Below are 12,387 nucleotides of genomic sequence, written 5' to 3'. Positions count from 1 at the left end.
TTCTGCTTAAAAATGTTATGTAAGCATACAATTGAATATATACAACAAGCATTTACGCATAAGTTACACAGAAGCTTGTAAGCGAACAAGTGTGCCTGCACGTGTTAAGTGCAATGTACCAGTCTAATATTATAGCCTTCCATCCACAGATATCAATGAGCATGTCTGACTTAAAAACTGTATTGGATAAATAAAATACATGCAATATTTATAATGAAAGATGTTATAAATATAGAAAGATTACAAAAAAATATATTACCTACATTTTTTTCACCTTCACATACACGTATTTCATAAGCATAAGCCAATAAGATATCAATTAGGCCCATCCAGACATGAAGAGTTTCATTCTTGTCAAGCAGAAAGGATTTACTATTGAATTTCCTCAACTGTTCCTTCTCATCTTCTGTAAAAATCACTAAGAATTCATAAAAAAGGTAAAATATCAGTTTCAGGAACATAAAAATATATTAAAACAGAGAGAAACAGAGGGATCAAATTAAGAATATTGTCAATACTGCTCAATTATTATAATCAAAACAAAATATGAAAATGTGTGATGGTTATTATGATTAAAGCTATTTGTGACAGAACAAAACACATAATGTCCTGGCGGTTGTTTTTAAACATGCAAACACTAAAAAGCTGGATCAAATATGATTTTCTCCATATATGAGTAAGAAAAAATGAATCACTGAAAATAAACAAAAAAAACAAACAAAAAAAAAACACATTTTAAAAATTAGAAATATTTTATAAACTAGCAAAATACCCACGCTTCGCAGCAGAGAAGTAGTGTGTTAAAGAAGTAAAGAAAAAGAAAAGGAAACATTTTGAAAATAATGTAACACGATTGTCAATGTAATTGTTTTGTCACTATTATGAGTGTTGGAAGTTATGGAAAAGAAAAGGAAACATTTTAAAAATAATGCAACATGATTGTCAAAGTAACTGTTTTGTGTATTTGGCGGCAGCATCACGAAGTTGTTTTCGTCTAGCTGCATCAGAAAATGTACCACGACGTCTGACGTGCCTCCTTTTTACTGTTTTCTCACAGCTTGGATTGCTGCTGACATAATCGGTTTAAGTCTTCACAGCGGAGAAGTAGTGTGTTAAAGAACTTATGAAAAAGAAAAGGAAACATTTTAAAAATAATGTAACATGATTGTTAATGTAATTGTTTTGTCATTGATATGAGTGTTGTTCTCATATCTATCTATATCTATATCTATATCTATCTATATCTATATATCTATATCTATATATATATCTATATATCTATATATATATATATCTATATATCTATCTATCTATCTATCTATCTATCTATCTATATATCTATATATATATCTATATATATATATATATATATATATATATATATATATATATATATATATATATATATAGAGAGAGAGAGAGAGAGAGAGAGATATATAGATATATATATATACATACACTCACCTAAAGGATTATTAGGAACACCTGTTCAATTTCTCATTAATGCAATTATCTAACCAACCAATCACATGGCAGTTGCTTCAATGCATTTAGGGGTGTAGTCCTGGTCAAGACAATCTCCTGAACTCCAAACTGAATGTCAGAAAGGGAAAGAAAGGTGATTTAAGCAATTTTGAGCGTGGCATGGTTGTTGGTGCCAGGCGGGCGGTCTGAGTATTTCACAATCTGCTCAGTTACTGGGATTTTCACGCACAACCATTTCAAGGGTTTACAAACAATGCTGTGAAAAGGGCAAAACATCCAGTATGCGGCAGTCCTGTGGGCGAAAATGCCTTGTTGATGCTAGAGGTCAGAGGAGAATGGGACAACTGATTCAAGCTGATAGAAGAGCAACTTTGACTGAAATAACCACTCATTAAAACCGAGGTATGCAGCAAAGCATTTGTGAAGCCACAACACACACAACCTTGAGGCGGATGGGCTACAACAGCAGAAGACCCCACCAGGTACCACTCATCTCCACTACAAATAGGAAAAAGAGGCTACAATTTGCACAAGCTCACCAAAATTGGACAGTTGAAGACTGGAAAAATGTTGCCTGGTCTGATGAGTCTCGATTTCTGTTGAGACATTCAAATGGTAGAGTCAGAATTTGGCATAAACAGAATGAGAACATGGATCCATCATGCCTTGTTACCACTGTGCAGGCTGGTGGTGGTGGTGTAATGGTGTGGGGGATGTTTTCTTGGCACACTTTAGGCCCCTTAGTGCCAATTGGGCATCGTTTAAATGCCACGGGCTACCTGAGCATTGTTTCTGACCATGTCCATCCCTTCATGACCACCATGTACCCATCCTCTGATGGCTACTTCCAGCAGGATAATGCACCATATCACAAAGCTTGAATCATTTCAAATTGGTTTCTTGAACATGACAATGAGTTCACTGTACTAAAATGGCCCCCACAGTCACCAGATCTCAACCCAATACAGCATCATTGGGATGTGGTGGAACGGGAGCTTCGTGCCCTGGATGTGCATCCCACAAATCTCCATCAACTGCAAGATGCTATCCTATCAATATGGGCCAACATTTCAAAAGAATGCTTTCAGCACCTTGTTGAATCAATGCCACACAGAATTAAGGCAGTTCTGAAGGAGAAAGGGGGTCAAACACCGTATTAGTATGGTGTTCCTAATAATCCTTTAGGTGAGCGTATATCTATATATCTCTATATATATCTATATCTATATATACAGTCCCTGACAAAAGTCTTGTCGCTTCTCTATTTTGTAGAAACTCCTGCTATTAACCTGACTTTTAATTAATCAACTGGTGTTAGAAATAGCTCATATGAAAAGCTAAAGCCCTCCCAAATGATGTTTAATGCACTGAAATAAATTAGTTTCACTGAAAAAAGATTTATCATTTAATCAAGACAGAAAGGTCAACTTTGGGCAAGACAAAAGTTTTGTCGCCTATACAGAAAATGAACAACTTTACTGCAAATCCAAAAATATGTCAGCAAATTAAGTAGTGGTTCTGTAAGATCCAAATTTAATATCTTGTATGACTTCCATGACCTTGAAGGACAGCATCCATGCGGTTTGGAAAGGATTCATACAATTTATTGATGAAGTCATCAGGAATAGCAAAGAAAACAGTCTTGCATGCCTCCCAGAGTTCATCAATATTCTTTGCTTTCGTCTTCCATGCTTCCTCTTTCATCCTACCCCACATATGCTCAATGATGTTCATGTCTGGTGACTGGGCTGGCCAATCCTGGAGCATCTTGATCTTCTTCCCATTAAGGAACTTTGATGTGGAGATGGAATTATGCAATGGAGCACCACCCTGCTGCAGAATTTGGCCTTTTTTATGGTTGGGAATATAAGAGGTAGCTAAGATTTCTTGGTATTTTAGACTATTGATGTTGCCTTCCACCCTGCAGATCCCTCGCATACCCCCATACTGGATGTAACCCCAGACCATGATTTTGCCTCCACCAAACTTCACTGTTTTCTGGGTAAATCTCTGCTCCATGTGGGTTCCAGTAGGTCTCCTGCAATATTTGCGGTGACTGTGGTGTAATTAAACAGAAGATTCATCTGAATAATCCACCTTCTGCCACTTTTCCAGCGTCCATCCTTTTAGCAGGCTGTGGGCCTTGGCAAATGCCACACGGTTTTTCAATTGTCTTTTGTTTAGTGCTGGCTTATGGGCACTGATTGACCATGGAGGCCATTTTTGAGACAGAATCCGACAAACTGTTCTGGTTGACACAGGGATTTCAGGTGACCAGGTCTCGTGGAGCTCTGCTGCAGTGGAAAATGGGCTGGCCTTGGATTTTCAAGCCAACAAACGGTCCTCTCGAGCAGTTGTCTTGTGGGGTCTTCCTGACCTGGGCTTGTCAAAAACGTCTCCAGTCTCTTTAAATCTTTTATTTTATCCTCTGAACTTGACGCTGAGACACATTGAAGGTGTTTGCCACATCAGCAGTGGATTTGGTCTTCAGCCTCTTGATAATCAACACTTTAGTCTCAGGGTGAATCTTAGGCATGTTTGCAGAGGTCTAGTTGCAGTTGATGTGAAGGTCTAGTGTACTGGGCTTCATTTTATACACACCTGAGACCTAATTGATCCATTATTAGTCACAGGTGAAGCTCATATGACAAGGTGACAAAACTTATGTCTTGCCAAAAATTGACTCAATGGGCTTTACCAAGCTGTGAATATTAGAATACTTTTTGTCAGTTTCGTGTTGCACTGAAACATTATTACAAAAGATGATGGGATTAAAATGACCCATTTCTTGTAACAAAATCTTGATTAGAAATATATTTTGGCGGCACTTCAGGTCAATTTGTACACAAGCGACAAGACTTTTGTCAGGGACTGTATATCTATATATATATATATATATATATATATATTTATATATCTATATCTATATATATATAGCAAAATACCCGCGCTTGGCAGCGGAGAAGTAAAAAAAAAAAAGGAAACATTTTAATAATATCGTAACATGATTGACAATGTAATTGTTTTGTCATTGTCATATATATATATATATATGTATATGTATATATATATATATATATATATATATATACACACACACACACACACACACGTGTACATATAAACACACACACACACACATATACTACGGGGTGCCAAACAGGCAAATAAATTGATTTTGTGAATGTATAAAGTCGGCGTCAGAATATATAAAGTCAGCACTGGAATATATAAAGTGAAAACTTGAATATAGAAAGTCAGAGTCGATATATATAAACTTATTCCTGAATATATAAAGATAAGTCAAAATCTATTGATTCAAATGACTCTGAACTGAACTAAGTGAACAAAAACGTATTCAGAAAAATAAATTAAAAAAACACTGTTCGTTTAATGTTTTGAAAATGATGCATGTGCCCTGCCCAGAATTGGTTCCTGCCTTGCGCCCAGTGTTAGCTGGGATTGGCTCCAGCAGACCCACGTGACCCTGTAGGTCGATTTTTGTAGGGCAGGAGACACCACTTTTTGCAGACACGTTCAAGTGATCAAAAGTCTCAGCGCTCTTTGGAGGTCATTCATATATATTATATATAGCAAAATTCCCGCGCTTCGCAGCAGAGAAGTAGTGTGTTAAATAAGTAATGAAAAAGAAAAGGAAACATTTTAATAATAACGTAACATGATTGTCATTGTCATGAGTGTTGCTGTCGTATATATATATATATATATATATATACACACATGTATATAATATATATATATATATATATACATGTATATATATTATATATATATATATATATATATATATATATATGTATATACATGTATATATATATATATATATATATATATACATATATATATATATATATATATATATATATATATATATATATATATATATATATATATATATATATATATATATATATATATATTGAGCTGGAAGGTTAATCGCACCCCAAATAGATACAGACACCCGTGGGAAAACCACAAACCCTGAAACACTGACTACCACCTTCACATTGTTCCTTATCCTTGCACTATAACGCGTAATACAAGCCTCACGTACTCCGCGACTTATAAGCCTTGCGCAGCGCCTGTTAGTTTTGGAATTGATTGTTTGCTTTTATCTCTTTCTGCTCCTAGCGGAACTGTCATCTCTGACTTGTCATGGAGCACGTTTAAGCTCATGTGTTTGCAGTGTTTGAATAAAAATCCTTCTTGTTGCTACGACCTCCTGTGTCTCTGTGCAAATCTGTGACCCAAGCGTGAGAAGTGGTACCAGAAGTGGTTGCACAGATGGATGCCGGCGAAGACTTATTTCAGAGGTCTAAAACTTATGCACTTAAAGACTGGAAACTAAACATGGATGACCCAATCCATGCGCAAATTCAAGATTTGATACATAAAGTGCACTGCTGGTTTGAAGGAGACGTGATGGAAACAGTTGTCGTGAATATATTACTGGCCGGCATACCTGCAGTTCTTGAGATGAATTTCTACGTCATGATATTAAATCATTAACGATTATGTCCAGGCGATTAGAGGGTTCACAGTCCGATTGGAGAAAGAGCGGTGGATTTTGTGCTGCTTCGCAACCTGTGAACGAACGTCCAGGACATTCTCGTCGCTTTGATCGACAAGCTGCAGGACCTAAAATCTAATGGGGTCAGGTAGGACCCCGAGAAATCCAGTCGTAGATGAGACGCCCGTTTCTGGGGAGACAGCGGCAACAGCATGCCGAGGAAACCGTGGACACTACAGAGCACGTCGACGTGGACGTCGCAGAGGATATTTCGGAAACGGAGCCGACTGTAGATGTTTCCGATGTGATCAACTCGGCCATTTGGCAAGAGAATGTCGCTTGTCTCCAGCTCATTCAATGGAGATTGGACTGGCCGAGATTTGTTGCTCAACTATTACATATCCAGATGGAAAAGATGGCTTGTTGATCCCGGTGAAATTGGGGGGCAGAGAAATCTCAGCATTGTTAGACTCGGGAAGTGACCTTTGTATTGTGAGACGAGACTGTCTTAATGAACAATGCCTTAGAGACTGTGAGACTGTAAAAATATACTGTGTACATGGTGATGTTAAAGATTATCAGACTTTACTTCTTCCTTTAACTTATAGGGGTCGCCACTTTAAGGTTTGGTCTGCCGTTTCAGACTCGTGCCCTTGGCCATTACTCATAGGACGGAGAAATGCCCTTTTTCTGAAACTGATTAATAAATGTAAGGGACCAGTAGTCCAGTCCACTAATTAACTTAGTGGGGGGGGAGAAGAAGAAGAAAACAAAGCCAAAGAACTGATAGCGGCCGGGGAAAATCTAGAGCCCAACTTAGATATTGAACCCGATCTCTCCATCGAGATGGAGGAGGTCACCCCCAAAAATCTTTCAGAATGGGCTGATCCTTCTACATCTTCCCAGATTGCAAACGCCTCCGAAAACAAACCGAGCGTTAACGAACAATCAGATTTTGTGTGTTTGCAGCATACTGATAGCTCATTAGAATATGCATTTAAACAGGCTCGCCCTGCTAATGACTCTTATTACCAAGAGCGTAATTCCAGGGGTGTGAAAACCCCACACTTTATAGAAAAGGACGGTTGCCTTTTCAGAGTGATCTCAGATCATTTGGAGGGGGAATTTATTGAACAACTGGTGGTACCTGAAGCACATAGGGAAACTGTTTTGCATCTGGCACATTCACACATCTTGGGGGGACACCTCGGTGCCGACAAAACTAGAGACCGGTTATCAAAACGATTTTATTGGCTTAATATCGGAAAAGATGTTGAACGATTTTGTACTTCATGTCCAGACTGCCAGATCGTCTCTGCTTATAAGCCTCCTCGGGCTCCCCTTTGTCCTATGCCCATATTGGAAGTTCCCTTTCAGCGTGTGGGATTAGATATTGTGGGACCTTTACCTAAGACTATGGATGGGTACCAATATTTGCTGGTGTTGATTGATTATGCGACACGATATCCAGAAATGATTGCGCTAAAAAAGGCCAACTCTTCGGCTGTAGCCAAAGCACTATGTGAAACTTTTACTCGTATTGGTATCCCTAGAGAAATCTTAACTGATCAAGGCACACCTTTCACTTCTCGCGTGATGAAACAATTGTGTGACAGCTTTGCTATTAAGAAATTGAGTACTACTGTTTACCATCCTCAAACGAATGGTTTAACCGAGCGGTTTAACAAAACATTGAAACAGATGATCAGGGGCCTCATGTACAACGCCGTGCGTAGAACTCGCACTATAACATGGCGTAAGCACAAAAGCCGAAATGTGCTTACGCACAGAAAAATCAGATGCAGGAATCTGTCGTACTCCAACTTCCACGTTCTTCCGCTACATAAATCCCGATCAGCGTGAAAACTAACGCTCGTGCACGCGCATTACGTAACGCCCCAAATCCTCCCAGAATTACGCCTATTTGAATATGCAAATCAATATAAAATCGCCCTTAAGCGCAGCCTTCTGTGAAAAGACAATGGGAAAAGCACGGGGGGAAATATAAGAATTTCAGCGAATACCAAGTGGAGGCAAAGGAAAACATACTATTTGTTCAAATAAGCCGTGGTATAATCAACAAAAGGAAGTTGATCGAGTGGCATAGCGTGTTGGAGAAACATGAAAGCTCACATCCACAAAATCGCACAGTGCCGGAAATAAAAAGAAGTCACATATCAAAGTCGCAGTGAAAAGCCGAGTTGTAAGCCCACTGTCTGAGTGTCATATGAAAGCTTATTAGGGTACAGAGAAAAAAGCCACACGGTGGGGAAAAAGCACGAAATGTCCACTTCAATCTCGACATTTCCACTTTAATCACGTAGTTTATTTTGTCATTAAAGTAGAACATCATAAAATTCATCTTAAAATTGTTTAATTAACCAGTTTCTAAAATCACATTGTAATTAAAGTAGCACGTTAAATGCTTTGTTTTGTATTTGATTTTCTATGTGCTCTATGTGTGTGAATCACTACTTGCTTCTTAAACCGGCTCTCTTCCTCCAACTGGACACAGAATCCATTACATTTGTGATATTACAGCTCTCTGAATAACTAAAATACTGAGATGTATACGTGATGTCATTTCATGATGATAGGAGTTAAAGCACGTTATTAAACATGTTTCACTTCGATGAAATACTCAGGGGCGGCTCTAAGCTTGTGGTAGCACTGGGCAGAGGAAGAATCGGTGGCTCCTTCGCCCGCCAATGTCATGCACAGTGGATGGCCACATATGTTGCAGACACTAGCCGCCTCGTGCTCATGACACAAGCATTTAACTTTTGCCGAAATTTGTCGCTGCATTTTTAGCTGTGTTGTTATTTTATCTTTCTGTTTTATATTCAATATATATATTGGTGTAGCCGTCACTGCAGTCAGTGCTTTTCTTTCCCCAAGTAACCGATCGCCATACAATCAGCTCTGTAATAGGCGTTAAGCCATCTGTAAGCTTAGCCGATTCTTCAAAATGTTTAAAGAACATTGAAATATCTTCGTAGTACATGTTTAATTATTCTATCCTTAAAGACACTCCCAGTGAAGAATATAGATTATTTAAATGAAGTTAAAGTTTTATCTGTATATAATTTAACAAACATATTTTGCTGCATTTCACCTTGAAAATGATATCGTCATCATATGTAAATACGCGCTTTATAAAGTGGCTCAGGTTGTGCGATATTATAACTGTAGTGCAAGTTTACAGTGGGGTGATTGTACTTATAAGTACAAACAGTTCTACAAGGAGCACTTGATTGGCTGCATTTAAAGTTCTTGGGATTAAACTGTTTTGAACCGCGAGGTCCGTACAGGAAAGGCTTTGAAACGTTTTGCCGTGGCAGAGACAGCGTGTGCTTAATGCCGTATACTGATAATTCTCTTTCCGATCAGCTGCTGCTGTGATTCACACTCTGATACAGTGATATAAATACTCCGAGTGGTGCAGTGAGAGAAATATGGAAAAAGATGATCCGCTGTGGCAACTCCTAACGGGAGGAGCTGAAAGAAGAAGAAGAAGAAGAAGGAGAAGTGAGAGTAACAACGCTAAAGCAGTTATGGCATTTGGAATACTATGGCTGTTCCCTGGACCATTATATTGTTACAAGTTAATTACAATCAGATGCATTACACTAATAAACAATATGCGGTTAGTTTCTGTGTATTTATAAAGCCGCGTCATGAAAATAATGAGTAACCACACAAGAACAGTAGCACTGCTTTGACGCTGGGTGCCGCCAGTTTGCAAAACCGAGCGGAGAACTTGCGTACGACAAGGCATGAGGTACCGTGGAAAAGTGCGTGGCTTTACGCCAAGTGTAGGTTTTATACATCGCGATTTGAACGTGGAAAAGTTCTTACGCAACATTTCTGTGCGTACGCACCGTTTATACATGAGGCCCCAGGCAAGTTGCTCATAATGATCCCACAACATGGAATACTGTCCTACCTTTTGTTTTGTACGCGGTGCGAGAATCCCCACAGGCGTCTACTGGCTTGAGTCCCTTCGAGTTGTTATTTGGCAGGCGGCCGCGAGGCATCCTGGATGTTGTACGTGAGGAATGGATAGGAAACGAGAGAGCAGTTCAAGGTCGAAGCTTTGCAGATCGACTAATTTTGTTGCAAGACAGAATTTCTATGCTTTCCTCTATTGCTGTGGAACACCAACAACGAGAACAGGAAACTCAGAAGCGTCTTTACGATAGGCGCAGGAAGCTCCGTGAGTTCAAACCTGGCAATCGTGTTTTGGTACTGGTTCCGTCGGATCCACACAAATTCTTAGCTAAATGGCAGGGCCCGCCATTATTGAGGAGCGTTTGAGTCCGGTAAAATACAAGGTTAGAATACCAGGCCGGCGCAAACCTTTCCAGATTTTACACATTAACCTCTTGAAGGAATGGCACGACCGACAAGAGGTTAACACTTCCTTGGCTGCTGTTTCTCAGACCGATGTTACCATTGGTAACAATCTTACTGACACGCAAAAGACAGAACTTATCTTTGATAGAACGGAACACTGATGTCTTTTCAGATTTACCAGGCAAGACTAACATTACAAAACATAAAATTACCACTGCACCTGATGTTCGCGTACAGATGCTGCCGTTCCGGATACCGAAGCGCGTGAAATATTGTGCGCGAAGAGGTAAAAAAGATGCTGACACTGGGTGTAATTCGTGAAAGTAGAAGTGACTGGTGCAGCCCAGTCGTATTAGTCCCAAAGCAAGACGGTTCGGTTCGGTTCTGTATCGATTTCAGACGCTTGAATAAGGTCTCTAAATTCGATGCTTACCCCATGCCCCGTGTCGATGAACTGTTGGAAAAACTGGGTCAGGCGAGCTATATCTCCACGCTAGATCTCACGAAAGCTATTGGCAGGTGCCTTTAGAGGCTAGCAGTTGTGAAAAAACGGCATTTGCGACTCCTGACGGACTCTATGAATTTACAAGACTCCCGTTTGGTCTTCACGGGGCACCTCTAACTTTTCAGCGTATGATGGATCAGATCCTACGTCCTCATTCTGAATATTCCGGGGCATACCTTGACGATGTTGTGATTTTTAACAATGATTAGAAAACACACTTAGAGCGGCTTCAAGCCGTTCTTGAAAGGTTGAGACAGGCTGGCCTTACTGCTAACCCTAAGAAATGTAAACTAGGCATGTCCGAGACTCATTACTTAGGCTATTCTATGGGCAAGGGTTTACTTAGACCACAGTTAAGGAAAATAGAAGAAATGCTTGTTTACCCGAGACCTGAGACACAGAAACAAGTACGTGCTTTTCTGGGGCTCGCTGGTTACTACAGAAAATTCATTCCAAATTTTGCACATAGAGCTGCTCCTCTTACAGAACTCACTAGAGGCAGAAAAAACCGACCTATCTCGTGGACAGAAAATTGCGAACGTTCTTTCAACGATTTAAAAAAAGCATTGTCTTCTTACCCAGTTCTAAGGAACCCGGATTTCACAAAAGATTTTAACTTGCAAACAGACGCGAGTGCATTTGGTGTGGCAGTCCTGTCACAAATTTTTGATGGAGAGAACATCCAATCACATATCTGAGTAGGAAATTACTTCCTAGGGAACGCAATTATTCTACAATTGAGAAAGAATGCTTGGCAATTAGGTGGGCTGTGGAAGCGCTTTTCAACTTATCAACAATCAATTCAAATTTACATGAAAAAAACACAAAATCACGTTGTGACGATGCAGGTTTACTGTATGCTCCCATCTGCTGCCGGGGAGCCCTTGAACCCTACACCGTCGGTAATGTGCCTCACTGCTAACCTCATCGGTAAAGCAAGGGGATGGTGAAAAAGTGCTTTTATTAAAACAATTAACAAAACAAGGTGTTCAAATTAAAGTGCAGTCTCCAAAGTTCCAATAAATAATCCATAAAATCAGAAGTGAAACGTGGAGGTTAAAAACAATAGAAAAAAGTCTTCTTAAAATCAACGAAGTTAAAGTACAGCAGGAAGCATTCTTTAAAAAAAAAAAAAACAAGAAGAAGCCCAGTGCCTTTTTATCTGGCGGCCCCCCCTGCTTCTTTATTTTTACTCCCTATCAAGCCAACTCGCGCTTCTGTTTATCAAGATAAGCAGCCCTCTCTCTCTCTCTCTCTCTCACTCACTCACCCTCTCGTCTGTTCTTTCTTTTTACTGCCCTTTTAGCTGACTCGTGCTTCTGTTTATCAAGATAAGCAGCCCCAGGAACAATCAAGAATGCGGACGGTCCCTTACAAGTGCACTTTGGTGAGAAACGGCCACATTGAGAATCACCCTGACAACCTTCAGCCACATAACCACCACGCCCCCTCACCAAGCTGCGAGCGCGGTGATTATTTTAAACCTGGACTTTGACAGGAGTTGTGGACC

The 12,387-nt window shown here is 39.6% G+C and overlaps 1 protein-coding gene across 3 annotated transcripts in view; it reads right to left on the bottom strand.

Moving 5' to 3' along the window:
• The window catches only part of shq1 (SHQ1, H/ACA ribonucleoprotein assembly factor), a 215,566-nt gene that overhangs the window by 25,179 nt on the left and 178,000 nt on the right, over positions 1-12,387 (bottom strand). For all 3 annotated transcript variants that reach the window (XM_039771568.1, XM_039771567.1, XM_039771566.1), the window contains one exon: positions 264-418. In XM_039771568.1, coding sequence (XP_039627502.1) covers positions 264-418 — 155 coding nt within the window. The remainder of the gene's footprint in view (positions 1-263; positions 419-12,387) is intronic.

The sequence above is a fragment of the Polypterus senegalus genome, chromosome 12 (genome assembly GCF_016835505.1).
Source record: "Polypterus senegalus isolate Bchr_013 chromosome 12, ASM1683550v1, whole genome shotgun sequence".
NCBI lineage: Eukaryota > Metazoa > Chordata > Cladistia > Polypteriformes > Polypteridae > Polypterus > Polypterus senegalus.
This window is presented reverse-complemented; position numbering and strand designations above follow the sequence as displayed.